Source organism: Melanaphis sacchari, unplaced genomic scaffold, assembly GCF_002803265.2.
Source record: "Melanaphis sacchari strain LSU unplaced genomic scaffold, SCAv2.0 Contig2_pilon_pilon, whole genome shotgun sequence".
NCBI lineage: Eukaryota > Metazoa > Arthropoda > Insecta > Hemiptera > Aphididae > Melanaphis > Melanaphis sacchari.
In genome coordinates, this window is record NW_020271173.1 from 447,005 (window position 1) to 463,129 (window position 16,125).

The 16,125-nt window shown below is 29.6% G+C and overlaps 2 protein-coding genes across 2 annotated transcripts; one reads left to right on the forward strand and one right to left on the reverse strand.

Annotated features, from left to right (window-relative positions):
- Nucleotides 1–274: 274 nt before the first annotated feature.
- On the reverse strand, nucleotides 275–15,953 carry LOC112596077 (zinc finger protein 99-like). The gene is made up of 9 exons (XM_025341558.1): nucleotides 15,250–15,953; nucleotides 14,791–14,890; nucleotides 14,609–14,716; nucleotides 10,947–11,079; nucleotides 3,364–3,576; nucleotides 2,735–2,846; nucleotides 1,501–1,873; nucleotides 737–882; nucleotides 275–618 (listed from the first exon to the last, which is right to left on the reverse strand). The coding sequence occupies exons 1-9, from the start codon at nucleotides 15,742–15,744 to the stop codon at nucleotides 496–498; spliced, it is 1,803 nt and encodes a 600-aa protein (XP_025197343.1). The 5' UTR covers nucleotides 15,745–15,953; the 3' UTR covers nucleotides 275–495.
- Nucleotides 12,121–14,304, forward strand: LOC112596078 (sulfide:quinone oxidoreductase, mitochondrial). The gene is made up of 2 exons (XM_025341559.1): nucleotides 12,121–12,140; nucleotides 12,230–14,304. The coding sequence occupies exon 2, from the start codon at nucleotides 12,964–12,966 to the stop codon at nucleotides 14,227–14,229; it is 1,266 nt and encodes a 421-aa protein (XP_025197344.1). The 5' UTR covers nucleotides 12,121–12,140; nucleotides 12,230–12,963; the 3' UTR covers nucleotides 14,230–14,304.
- Nucleotides 15,954–16,125: the final 172 nt, after the last annotated feature.

The window sequence follows — 16,125 nt, forward strand, 5'->3', positions numbered from 1 at the left end:
AGAAATATATTCTATTGTATAAACAACAACAAATGTACTTAATTATTTGTAAATATATTTTATATGAATTATATCCTTTGATTTGGCTATAAAAACATAATGTGACTATAGAGTTACATATTATTATTGTTCATAACATACATTATATTTATATTTTCATGTTTTTTTTTTTTTTTTTTTTTTTTTTCCAAAATTGTTTCTATATAAGTATACAAAGGTATTATTTTCAAAATAAAACCAATTGGATTTTAAAATTAAAATTAATTTATTTTTTTCAAAATAAACATTGATTAACATCAAACAATAACCATTAAATGAATACAGTCAAATTAGGAACGATTGGTTGTTTAAACGGTAGCAGTTATGAACTGCTTTGATGGTAAAATATTTCGACAAATCCTTTGTACATATTGCGCGACATGATCCGCCTGCTGATCCATGTGCTGAAACCTGATACAGAAATATAATATTATAAACGAACAAGAAACCTAACCTTTAGATAGTATTTTCTACGGTCTCGTTGTTTATCGTGTTTATCGGTTTAACTCTGATAGTGTTAAAGGGGTAATACGGTTGTTCAACAATTTCGGCTTGAATTTTTTCTTTTTCATTGAGCATCTAAAAAAAAAAACGAACAACAATTATTAATTAATAAATCAAATATACTCCCAGCTAATTAACGATAATTCAACGTCACAACGATCATGTTGTACATTATTGTGTTTCCTAGACTTACCTCATCCAAGTTGACGATTGGTTCGCATATGCCGTTGATGTGCACCGTTTCCTCCTTATGTTTGACAATATGTAGCATGTATATATCTTTCCGGATGGTCTTGAAATTACACATATTACAGCTATACACGAAACCGTCGTCCATCCCTGTACCGATATATCGTGAAATATTGTGTTAATTATTATTATTAAATATTCACATGTTTATATAACCTAATCTAATGACAAGACAAAATAATATATCTAAACCAAAAACTTAAAGTTGCATATTATTACTATATATTTATATCTTAATGGGAGGGACGAATGGGTAAAAAGAATCTAAATATACATTTATAATTTATTAGAGCAAAACAACACCAAATAATAAATTAAATATATAAACTATTATCTATTTTTGGAAAAACAAGGATACAACCGTCGATAATGCCCCAAATCTCATAATGAATCTTTATTAATTACTAATTATTATTAAGTCGTTATTATTAATAGTGCTCTAATTGTTCAATCAACTATCTACTTATTAAACTCATTTTTAACTTTTTGCTGGTTCAGTAGGATCACAAAATAAATATATTTTTCCATTTTACTATACTTTACAATTATTTCTCAATCCATTTTTAAGTTTTATCAAATTTTAATAACCTAAATTTTTACGTGTTAAAAAAAAAAAATTCATATTAGATTGGGGGGTGGAGTTAAGCGGATAAATTTTAATTTACAATGTTAAAAACGTTGATTTTGCCACTGCATGTCATACCATACCTGGATGTTTAGACTTGAGATGATTCTTGTATGAAGAGGCCTGTATGCACGAGTAATCACACAGCGGACACATATAATTCTTCCGGCCAGTATGCCGCATCTTGTGCTTGCGCAGCGTGTTGTGATCGGCAGTTCGGAAGCCGCACTCGTCGCACGAAAATGGCTTTTCACCTGTATGCAACCGTTGGTGGAGCTTAAGCGAGCTGGCTACAGCGGTCGCGTACCCACAGATTCGGCAAGTGTACGGCCGCATCCCGATGTGAACGCCGGCAATGTGCTGGTGCAACAGGTGCTTCGTGGCAAAGTTGCGGCAGCAGTGCGGGCACGTCAGCTCTAACTTAGGCGGTGGCTTCTCGGTTTTCACATGGATCGCCTGTAAAAAAAAAAAATAATGGAAAAAATGAAATATTTCAAATGTTTATAAATTGCTCAGTGTCTAAAAATATTGAAAGTTACATCATGTATAGGAAATAATCATGTAGATGTATGGCGGAAATTTCAAGTATCTACAACTAATTTGTATTCGATTTACACTAAAAAAAAAAAAACCAAATCAAAAACTAAATTTGTGTAAAAATATCCGTTCTTCTTTCATTTATTGATTATTCCTTCGATTATTTTGAAGAAAAAAATGAGAACTTTTAATTTTAATCATTACAAAATATAAACTTCAATTTTCTATCCAAAACTACCTTTCAAAATGAAAATCGAAATATTTTTGAATATTTATCATTTATGCATACATGCAAAAACAAAACATAACTATAAAATCATTATATTCATAATCGCTTTGCTCAGAATCTAAAGCCAGGAATATTTTAGAATTTCTACAAAACAATTAAAAATCATTACATTAGTTCATATAGCTAAAAGCGTGTTCAATGTAATTTCTCCTTAGGTGGTCATAATATTCTAAAGATTTTTCACACTTTAATCAAAGATTATGTTACAGAAATAATTATAAAAAAAACATAAATATTATATAGCGTTTTGTAATCAGCACCCATATATCAGACACTAGTTTTATGGAATTTTTTTATTATATGTATATAACAGAAATTAAAAAATTATAACTTTTATTGATTGTTAATTTCCTATATTTTTCTGCAAAAAAAAATATATAGGTACCTACGTTATAGTATTTACAATATGTATTATATAGAATGTATGGGTGAATATTGATAAGTGTGGAAACCGGCAGTACATGATAATATAATCATACATTTAAGTATACCTTGTGATTCCTTAGCTGTTTGATCGATTTGAATCCTTTCTTACATTCAGGACACAAAAATGGTTTTTCTTGTTTATGAATGTTTTTATGAAATGTATTCAATTTGTATAAACTGAAAACGCATAGATTTAACAATAATTTAGTCATAATTAAACGTTTAAGTCGACAAAAACGCAAAATTAATAACGAAAAATACATTACACATAATATATTAGACCGTTATGTATAAAATAATCATCAAACAAATTGTAATGTAGTAAATAATAAGTAATAACTAACAACTAATTATACAATAACACGATATAAAATATAAGTATGTACTGTACATGCATTACATTGATTTTTAATTTTCTTATGAACACAACGCATTTAAGTCGTAATTTATTAAAAATAATAATAATATTTTTTATCCAAATATATAATGGTATATACTGCCCTAGGTTTTTAAAAAAACCTCTTCCTCCAAGGTATATTTTATAGTTTAAGGTTATAGTATTATAATTACATAGTATGATAAAATTATCTTTATATATGTAAGGTAAGGGACATATTGGTTTTTATTTTTATATAAAAAAACATTTAAAAATTAATTTATATATATTTGTTTAAATGCATACTATACTTAATACCTATTTGTCTTGAATCCGCATTGGTCGCAACCAAACATTTCCATGTCTATATTATGAGTTTTCCACAAATGTGTCATCATAGATAACCACTTAGAATCAGTAAACTGGCATTCGAATTCTATGCATTTAAATTTGTCGTCTAAATGACATTTTGTATGATACATCAAGTTATCTTCAGTGCTAAATCTAACTTTGCACTTTCCATTAGTACACCTAAAATATTTGAATAATTAATTATATACATCTATTTTTAGCATAATATAAATGTCATATTATACAATATTGAATATTATAAATGTATATATTTTTGAGAACAATTAAACAATACGAATACACGATACTTTAATATTAATTAATTTATTATAAAATACAAACGACTAAATGAGCTAAGTAATGCCCAATAAAACATACATTAAGTAAAAATTAGGTAAATTTAAGAAACATTAGAATAAATAACAAAAAAACGAGGCTTATTACTAATGAATATAATTAAAAATAGTCTCAATAGAGTAAACATTACATATACCGATTTTGGTATAATTTACTAATCTCGTGGTTCTGAAAAAAAAAGGAGCATTCATACCATAGTTGATTCTGTGTAATATATTAAAAGTATAAGTAGACCTAGATTGGCGTTAAGTGACATACAATTAAACAGTTCTGAACAGTCTATGTTTATTTTAAATTAGATATATTTCTTTAAACGTTAAGACTATTTATTTTTAGAGTATTTAATAACAGCTTATATTATGAATGAAATTGACATGAAATATTACATTTGTAGAATATAAAGCGAAGGAAACAATCATAGGTTAAAATAATTGTATATAAATATTATCAGAAAGCGAATAGACTATACAATTATTATATTCTAAGTAGAACGTACTGGTAAGAAGTATAAAGTTTCTATTTTTTGAGTGATTGAGTTGAAAAATCTTTACACGTTCTAGTTATAAACCCAAGAATAGATAGTTTTTTTAAAATATTTAAATAATATGCCAATTAAAAGATATATTTGTGTCAAACGTAACACCTAAATAACTAGGTAACATGAAAAAATATAATTACACGGATAGCTATATTATAAGTACCTATACATAGTAATTTAAAATTTTTTTCTTAGAAGTATTAAAGTATTTATACTGATATAAAACTTGTTAAATTGTTTATATAACGTAATTAGATAAGGTAGTTTTAAATATGGTTGGTTTTATCTTTTATAGTCTGCAGACTAAATAACACAGTTTTATAAAATTTAAATTGTGATTTATAGTCATTAATCACGTATATACGTACCTATATTTAAATACCTATATAATTTGCCTATATATACGTAAATGCATATCATTATTTTCAAAGTTATTTGTTTTGTTTTGATTTTTAATACATAATTATAGGTAGTGTAATACTAATATTAAACTATTATAGTGCATAACATACATGTAATAATATTTAAATATAAATGCATAAGTTATTTTATCTACCAGTTACGTTTTCACGGCTAAATCACTACACCGATTTAAATACTAAACAAGTAATAACGTACAATTATACAATTAAGAAAAAAAATATACTTCTTTAGTATCATTTTTAATTTTTTTTTTCCAAGTTTTAAGCTATAATGAATAAATTTAAATGCATTTTTGATTTTTTTTAAGTTAATTTTACATTTTTTTAAAGACATTCTTTGAGATTTTTTAGGGCATTAAGATCCTAGCCCTACTTATTATACATTATAACTGATAATGTATTCCATTTTTCTGTTATTATATGCGTATTAAATACATTAAATATTTTTAAAATATTAAGTTTAGAGTGTTTAGATTGATATACAATTACTTATAATATATTTATAATAAAATGCTTATTATACACAAATCTGGAGTTACACCAAACCTTCTCAAATCCGAACAATTCAACTAATTTAAGCCTTTTAATCAATCACTCTCCGACTTAAAGCCTCAGCTCCGTGGTATATAACAAATAAAACACAACGCAAAGACTTAATAATTAACACAATTGACCAACCAGCTAAAAATTACTATAGAAAATTTCATGAAAACTACGACACCATATTCAATATCTTATCACTTACCATATATTATTCATTGGAGATGCAAGAAATTTTTTCTATTTGTAGACAGACTTGAATAAAAACAGTTTGGAAATTTCTACTATATAGTACATATTATAACGTGTAATCAGTATCTAAACTGGAGAATTTCTTTATCTAACATGAAACAACACTCACTATTTTAAAATCTATTACGATTTTAAAAAAAAAATCCATAGTTAAAAAATATTTTTTTAATATTTTTTATCATTGCATATATTTTTTTTTTTTTTTTGAATGACAACAATACAACATACATTTCTAATTTTATATTCTGAAGCAGGATATTTTTCGAATTATTTCGATACACAAAAACGGAAATTAAGACGTGTAGTTTATGAGTTATAAGACGTTATCAAATATAAGTATTTAAAATTTAGTTGAGAAAAATGGTGAGGTATAAGGAAACCCAGCAAAATTTTAGATTACTTAAACTTCAAAATTCAAATACATATAATACTCATAAATTAATGATAAAAAGTATACATTAAAAAAAAAACAAAATTTTGTTTAATTCAGACTGAAAATAACGTAAAAAAATATTTTCAAATACATCAATAGATTTTGAAATAATGAGTGTAGTTCGAAAAAAGAACAATATAATAATATATTATAAACAATTATAAAATTCTAAACGAGTAATTTAAATAGTTTAGTGTTTACAGTTTACACTATATATGCATGTATATAGTGCATAATATATGCACATATGCATGCATATATATTACATAATTATGATATTAACGGCAAGGTAATAAACCTAACTCATTTATTTATACAGTAATACGATCATATGAATAAAAGTCAAATGTAACTTTTAAGTAATTTAACCCAGTAAACCTAGTTCAGCTCGAGCAACCGTACAGCGCATACGTGCAGTTCATTGTTCCCGAGCTATGTTTATACATTACTCGTTAATCTTATCGGTTTACGATCTAATTTTTTTTTCAAATTCAATATAAAGTCGCAGCAAACTTTCAACTCATACTATCAAACCACTTTAGCACCTTCAATCATCGCTACATCAAAAAAAGTAACATATTTAATTAACTAATTAGGTAATTACTTAATAATAGCATAAGAGAAAAAAAAAATTATCTATATCAGTCACTCCAGGCACCGTCAACGCGGTGACCCTTGGACTGCAAACCAGATAACCGCACCATGCAATCTAATCTGCCTAAAAGTAAACAAGCTAAAACGGTACAACCAATTAAAATAGTTAATAATCAAGTGATTAACAACGCTCTTCCATCATCAAGCTCCGAATGGCAGCAACAACAAAAACCTTCGAAACGTAGTCTCCCCTGTTCACCAAATAGCCCGATCAATATCCAAGAGAAAAAATCAAAATTTTTTTCCTCGCCAAACCGATACTCCGTTTTATCTGAAAACGAACCCGATACTATTGATAACGATGACACTAATAATCAAAACGAACCCGTAATCACACAAACAAACAAAAAAGACCAACCACCACCAATATATGTAAAAGGAATACTTAACTTTTCTAATCTAAGAAATGCAATTGGCGATCTAATTGGGCAGGATAGCTTCACTTGTAAATCAACTACCACGCATCTAAAAATACAACCAGACACTCCTGATAACTACAGAACACTTATACACTTTTTAAAAGACGAAAAAGCAGAATACCATACCTTTCAACCTCAGTCAGATAAATCACTCAGAGCAGTTATAAAAAATATTCATCATACAACCGAACCCACTGAAATCACTTCTGCTCTAGAAGAGATCGGCTTTACCGTAAGGCAAGTGACTAATATAAAACACCAAAAAACCAAAAAGGCACTACCATTATTTTTTGTTGATCTTGCTCCTGAAACTATAAGTAAGGAAATATTTAATATTACTTCCCTACTAAACACAAAAATCAAAGTAGAAGAACCTCACAAGCGCCGCGAAATTCCCCAATGCCTAAACTGTCAGACCTACGGCCACACAAGGAGCTACTGTTCTAATTCTCCTCGCTGTGTTAAATGTGGTGGGACCCATCCCACCGCAAACTGCACCAAATCACCTGAATTGCCGGCAAAATGCGCGCTCTGCAACGGCGAACACCCTGCAAGCTACAAAGGTTGTATTGTATACAAAGAGCTTCAACAGCGTCGCCGCCAACCTTACAACTCAAGAAATAGCAATCAGCAGCAACAACCACCACCAGCCAATCACCATTCGCAGTCCATCAACCAGCCAACACCACATCCAATGACACAAATTCCAAGAACTCAACATCACTCATACGCAGAAGTGGCAGCTACTAATACAGGTAACACACCACCGCCAAACTTCCCCGATACCCAACAAACATCTAGCATTGATAACAATGTACTAACTAAATTTTTAGAAGACTTCAAATGCATAATAAACCCACTTATCTCTCTCCTCACAACAGTCATGACCAATCTTTTAAATGTCAAACACAACGTATAACTCATTTACCAACAACTCTCTCACGATCCTCTCATGGAATGCAAATGGCCTAAAAAATCACAAAGATGAATTTTTAATCACTCTACAAGAAAAAAGAATTGATATTGCATTAATATCTGAAACGCACTTTACAAACAACTACTCACTCAACCTACCAGGTTTCCGCTCATATCAGACTAACCACCCAGATGGAACTGCACATGCAGGTGCTGCAATTTATGTTAGATCATCACTTGCATCGCACCAACTTACTAATTTTCAAACAGACTACATCCAGTCTTGCGCGGTATCCATATCAATTAACAGCATTCCCATCTCAATAGCAGCTATATACTGTCCTCCCAAACACGCCATACATTCAAATCAATTCGATCTTTATTTTCATACACTTGGTCATAACTTCATAGTTGGTGGCGATATAAATGCCAAACATATTCAATGGGGATGCCGCACCACAAATCCGAGAGGAAACTCACTCTTACAAAGTATCACTCACAATACCCTACGAGTCATCTCACCTCCCAACCCCACCTATTGGCCAACGTCTCCTAGAAAGAGACCGGATATTTTAGATATATTTATAGCAAAAATCCCTAGCACGCTCCACTCCTCGATTATAAATCTCCACGCTCCATGCTCAGATCATTCCCCCATTCTACTCACAATAGACTGCCAGCCTTTGCCCAACCAATACAATGCACCACCGTTACATTCTCAAATCAACTGGGAAAATTTTCAAAAATTAATTCTACAAAAAACTAGTCTAAAAGTCCGGCTGAAAACCACATCTGACATTGATGACGCGGTGAATCTCTTAACACTCAATATACAAACCTCAGCATGGGATTCAGCTCTACCATCGAAACCACACACACCCACCGCAATTCTTCCTTTATATATACGTACCCTTATAGTACAAAAACGTCGGGCTCGCTGTTTATGGCAAAGAACTAGATACCCGGCTGATAAATGCCACTATAATGCACTCGCGCAAAATCTCAAACGCATCCTAGCAAATTATCGAAATGAATCTTACACTAAACACTTAAAATCACTTACGACAAAAGACGGTTCTCTCTGGAAGGCAACGAAACAACTTCTTCGCGTGCATAACCCTCCAGCTATTTTACGCGACGCCAGTGGCAATTGGGTACACTCTGACATGGAAAAAGCTAATATATTCGCAAACCACCTCGCTGACACATTCCAACCACACAATACCATCCTTCAACCGGAAAAAATCAATGAAGTTGAACAATTCCTTGACATACCGTTACAAATGTCCCTTCCTCCTAAACACTTCTCTCCAGCAGAGGTAAAATATACAATTTCGAAATTTCCCCGAAAAAAGTCTCCCGGATACGACCTAATAACAGCAGAAATACTTAACCAGCTCCCCAAAAAAGTTATCATACTTTTGACCTACATATATAATTCAATGCTCAGATTATCCTACTTCCCATTACTATGGAAGTATTCCTCTGTTATACTTATCCTGAAACCAAAAAAAACCTCCAGACTGTCCATCATCCTACAGACCAATAAGTTTGCTACCAATACTATCAAAAGTTTTTGAAAAAATGCTCCTAAAAAGACTTATTAAAACCGTTGAAGAAACAAAAGCCTTACCCGACTCGCAATTTGGTTTTCGTAGCAAACATTCCACCATCCATCAAATTCACAGAATAGTTGACAAGATATCTTTCTCCTTAGAGGAAAAACAATACTGTACAGGTGCTTTTCTTGACGTTTCCCAGGCGTTTGACCGCGTCTGGCACGCAGGTCTACTGTTCAAATTGAAGCTCATTCTACCAGCTAGCTACTACCTGATTCTGAAATCCTACCTAGAAGATCGCTTCTTCTCGGTACGTTACGGATCATCCACCTCCCCACCGAAACCAATAAACGCAGGAGTCCCTCAAGGTGCAGTCACTGCTCCTCTTTTATTTAACATTTTCATATCCGACCAACCAACAATACCCACTTCCCTTGTTGGTGATTTTGCCGATGACAAGGCAATAATAACCAACAATATTGACCCTATCACTGCCTCCCTTAACATCCAAGAACATCTCTCACTCCTTGAACAATGGTATAAGGAATGGGGAGTAAAAATTAATGAATCTAAATCCATACACTGTACCTTCACTCTTAGAAAGAAAAAATGTCCACCCATCATCCTTAATGAACAAACTCTACCTGTCGCACCATGCATTCGCTACCTAGGCATCACCATCGATCAACGTCTCACCTGGGCTCCACATATACGTAACAAACTCTTAACTCTAAACGATCGTTTTCGTCTTCTCCGTTCTCTTCTTACTTCTCATCATATAAAATTGTCCACTAAATTACTAATATATAAACTCTTCTTAAAACCTATTTGGACGTATGGAATCCAATTATGGGGCTCCGCAAAACCTACAAATGTCAACCGTATCCAGCGTTTCCAGTCCAAAGTCCTCCGCGCTATAACCAAAGCACCCTTCTATGTATCAAATCATACATTACATAACGACCTAACCATCTCTTCTGTCAACGATGTAGCTAAGACCTTCTACAGACGTTTTAATTTCAACCTACAAAACCACAAAAATCCTTTAATCAAAGAACTTGCGTCTATAAATATACCCGGCAACCCACAAAAAAGGTTGAAGAGGCGGTGGTGTAGGGACCTATTAGTCTAGATCAATCTAACTCCCCTGGTTCTTCTTCCATATCTACCTATTATTTCCACTTATCTTTCCTTATGATATTCTCTAACGATGTATAACACTTTTTTTTTTTTTTTCTTTTTTTTTCTTTTTTTTTCATCTTTAACTGTAAAAGTGCCTTCACTGGAAGGTATCTTTAATCCGTCCTTCACGCCATAATTACCATTTCATCAATTTCACTTATTGTTTTTAAATTTATGTAACAGATTGTGGAAATATAAATAAAGTAATAAAAAAAAAAAAAAACCCAGTAAACTTAATTTTAACTTCATACGATACTTTCTCAGTGTTGATTTACTAACCTTAAACGTTTTTCTATAATATTTGTATCTTCAATGGTGTTTTTTTCTTGAAGTCCGTTAAATACTTGCTCTTGATACTCCCAAAAATCATCACAAGCATCATTTGAATGATAATTTTCAGTAGAACTATTTTCTATTGAAAAATGTTAAAACACATTGAACATTTTAAAATTTAAATAGTTGATTATTTTCAGTAAGACTTAAAAATATAATTATTATATACAATACTATCTAAAATATTATTATTGAACACACAAAATTGAAACTGTATACTAAAACAGTAGAACAATTAACTCGATCCACTAAAAATTCATAGGTATAAATTAAATTTTAGACAGAAAAATAAAGTGAATAAATATGAATATTAAGAAATGAATACTATATATACTCAAAATTAGAAATTCAATTTAAAAAAATAAATATTTTTCTCTTATGGTTTTAGATTTAAATAAATAAATAAAAAAAATTCTGGTCAGGTGGCACTGCTGGAAGCCTTCCTATTAATGTTACTTTATGTCAAATTACGCATGTCATCATACTTACTCATTATACCTTGTCTCGTATAGATTGTAAATATATTTTAAATAATTATATACCTAAACCTACCCCCCCCCCCCATTCAAAAATTCTAGCTACGCCACTGGCGTGAACCAATATTCATACTATTATTAATTACTATTAATTAGGTATACTATAACGGCCAATATTTTATCATATTAATCGAAAATGAATTAAACCGCAAAACACTGTTTATAATTTTTAGTGAATCATTACAACTTTATCGTCAACCGTGTTATTATTTTTTTAAATAAAAAGCCAACATCCAAAATTTCTTCACTATTTTAAGAAAAAATTCAATAATAGTTCCTATTTTGAATATTTATTGAACGGTATGTACATTTACTCAAAATTGTTTAAAAATGATTTGGAAATGAAACAAAACCTTATAAATTTATGAATGCAAACCATTTAAACAAAATTTTATTTATAATAGAGTACCATTATATACCTATTAAACCTATAATGTGTGTAGCTTTATGTGGGCGGTCGATAATAGCAAGTTCGTACCAACAAAATCACGTTTTCCGTGAGACACCTGTGGTGGGAGTATAATCTTATAAACAATAAACAATAGTGGTGTTCGAACGATAATAATTACTAAATCAGTTTATACTAAAGTTTACGACATCACAGGTACGAATAAGACAACGATTTTTTTTAATTTTCCTACATATCGTATTATTTTTTAGTAATTCACCGTGACAGTTATTTTATGATTTTAGTGCATTTCAGGTTACAAACACACGACACAAGAAGTATTATATATTATGAAACATACGTAGACGTCAGAAAGTGTTAACAGGATATCATAATCTATTGCTGGTTTTAAAAACCAGCCGGACTTCGAATATATATTGTTAAATTAAATTGAACATTGAGAAAGGTGAACAATATTCTAATTTTAAATTAAATCAGCACACCTGTCCCTTTAGAATGTAGTTATCAACAATGTCGGCACTGTAACTTATAGTAAACAGATAGGAAGCTGGCACAGCGAACACAAGTAGTTAATCAGATTTATCCTAATCAATAGTCAACACTCGACGGTATAGAATTCATATTTATCAATTTATTATTATAATAAATATAATATAAATATATTAATATTATACACTAATATTTGATATTATTAGAATTTTATCTTCATCGCTAATGGTGTAGAGTGTGTACTACTGTAGATCTATATGCTGCGCCACAAAGTACCATATGAAGTAGCGAGTATGACTATTTGTTGAACATAACATTATAATATTATTTACTTAAATATTTTGACCTTGACTAGAGGTTATATTATTATTAGTCATTACTTGTTGAGTATAAAGATAACAGAAATAATCGTGGATGCATTAACGTATTTAATAATATATAATTGACAGTGAAAATTATATCAAAATATAAACAGTTATTAATCCAGAAATTAACATCTAAAGAACAAATATTTATAAAGTTTTTCGCAATGTTTTCAAATTGTGTAATTACTAGAAATATTCATCATAGTTGTAAATTATTAATTGTTGGTGGAGGTTCTGGAGGATGTACGATGGCAGCTAAGCTCTCAAAATATGAACGTGATGTGATCATACTAGAGCCTAATGACACACACTACTATCAACCTATGTTTACATTGATTGGTGGTGGTATGAAAACTATATCCCAGTCCCGTTCTTCTACAAAATCAGTAATTCCAAAAAATGTGAATTGGATCCAAGACAAAGTCAAAAGTTTTAATCCAAAAGTAAATATTGTAACAACATCAAATGGAGACACAATTAATTATGACTATATGGTGGTATCTATTGGATTACAATTTAATTATGATCAAATCATTGGCTTAAGAGAAGCTCTTGATAAAAAAGATAGTGGAGTATGTACGAACTACTCATCTCAATATGTGGAAAAAACTTATCAGATTTTGCAGAATTTCAATGGTGGAAATGCAATATTTACATTTCCCAATACACCAATTAAATGTGCTGGAGCTCCTCAAAAAATTATGTATATTACTGAAGACTATTTAAGAAGAAAAGGTAAAAGAAACAATGCCAATATTATATATAAAACATCCACACCTGCAATATTTGGAGTTAAAAAATATGCACAGAAATTACAACAAATATGTAATGCACGCAATATTTCAGTTGGTACAAGGCAAAATTTAATAAAAATAGATTCTACCCAAAACAAAGCCACTTTTCAATTTCTTGATGAACCAAATAAAACCGAATCAATAGAATATTCTATGCTTCATGTTACTCCACCAATGGGTCCACCAGATGTTCTAATAAAATCTAGTCTCAGTAACAGTACTGGGTACTTAGATGTTGATCCTTATACATTACGTCATAATGTATATGGGAACATATTTGGAATTGGAGATTGTACAAGTTGTCCAACATCAAAAACAGGAGCTGCAGTAGCAGCACAAAGTATTATCGTTCTTAAAAATATGATAAATGTGATGAATGGTAAGAACATCAAAGATAAATATGACGGATACACATCTTGTCCATTAGTAACTGGATATAGCAAATGCATTCTAGCAGAATTTGATTATAACCTAAAGCCGTTAGAAACATTTCCAATAAATCAAGGGAATGAGTTACGAAGCATGCTTTTACTGAAAAAACATGCACTACCATTTATTTACTGGAATATAATGCTTAAAGGTTATTGGAATGGTCCTAAAATGATAAGAAAAATCATGCATTTTGGTCTCGATTAGATTAAGAAAAATTATAATGTAGTTAAATATAAATACTTATCATGGATAAATAAAATAACTATTATTTTGGGGGCAATAAATTTATAGTTATTAAATAATAACAATTATTTATAAGCACTATGATTTATTTAATTAATAATAGTTAATACTCTACATACTATGCAAAGGATATCTTATTAATATAATTTGTAGTTTGTAGATATATTATATGTATCAATGCATTAAAATATTGTATACCAAACATTATATTTTAAATAATTAAAAAAAAAAAAATGGTTGTAACCTGAGATTTTGAACAAATAGTCTTAGATGCATCAAGTATGGCGATCATTTTTACAATTTTAATGTTTAAGTAATAGAATAAAAATATTTTAGGTACCTGTGTTTCGCGTGTCAATGAAATTTGATCTATGACAAAATTCAGAAGTATCTAATATTGTATCATTAGAATCTGCTAAATTATTGTTTTCAGTTTGAGATGTTTCATCTGTAAAATGTTAAACATTATTAATTATAATTTATTTAAGAACTACTAATTTAAAATATACAATATTTATTTACTATTGTTGTATAAAGTGTCTTCTTTATTAGCTTCAATTGCAAGCTGTACTAATTCGTCAACTTCAACAGATAAAACATCATGGTCTTCAATCAAATGACACTGAAATTTTAAATCAATTAGCTAAACATATTTAACAAACTTTCTTGTTGATTGGGTATATTATAATGTATTTGAATGCAAGTCAATTTCTTATATCAGTAAAGATAAAAATACTTAGGCTAATAAAACAATTTTTGATGAGATAAAATCACAATGTAAAAGAAAATATTTTAATAATAGGTTTTTTCAGTATATTTTATAAATATTTTCAAATATAAATCAATATCATAGACAATAGATATTATGGATCATTTAGAGTAACTTAAATATTGTTTTCAATAAAATAAACATAGTTATTTGGAATAAAAAATAGTAATTTTTGATAATAAAAAAGTAAAATATAGATGCTAAATACTTACTCGAAGAACATTTACTGAAAAAAATATATTATCACATCCAATACATTTTGTTTTCAGTAAAGATTTAAGTGAAGAATGATGAAAGTGATCACTTTTTTCATTATGCTCCAAAATAATTTTGACATTTAAACAAATAAATGGACATGAATCACAATAGTAAAATCCTAATCCATTTATAATCTTATAGTTAGTAGAGGCTGTTTTTTCTTCTTCTTTGCATGTTTTTTGATTTTCTGAAAATTCGCGGAAAAATGTTGACATTTGACTATTTCCTAAGTCTAATAGATCATCACTGTTTGAATTTTGAATGATATCAAAATCAGTAGTCAAATCACTAAAATTATTCAACAAATTTTGTTGCAACCTAGCTATTTCTGTTGTTTTGGATATAAGCTTTGCGTCAGATATTACTCTTACACGTTGGGCAACCAACCGATCTTTATCCACAAGCCTCAGTGTTTGATTAGATGGTTGTAGTCCAATTGATGACAACATATTGGAATTAGTTATTAATAATAAAAAAAAGAATGAAGTTAATCGTTAATGTTTTTACTCGTCACAATGAGCTACATAAGAGATTTGTGTTTCGATAATATTCAAGTTTGCTCAATATATATAGAATAATTAAATATTTATTTTCATAAAGTCACTGATGAGACATAACTAAATAAGGAAGAAACTTACAAAATATGAATAAATACTCAATGACAATTTATCTTATTTTGACAAATACATTTTTATTTCTTAGGTCTATCGTTATTGTTATCACATACTTGGTAATATATATATACATATATTTGTGGGTATCACTACTGCTAACCTCTTATTATTGATAATAATCTTATCCAAAATTTGTTAGTGTTACCAACAATATAT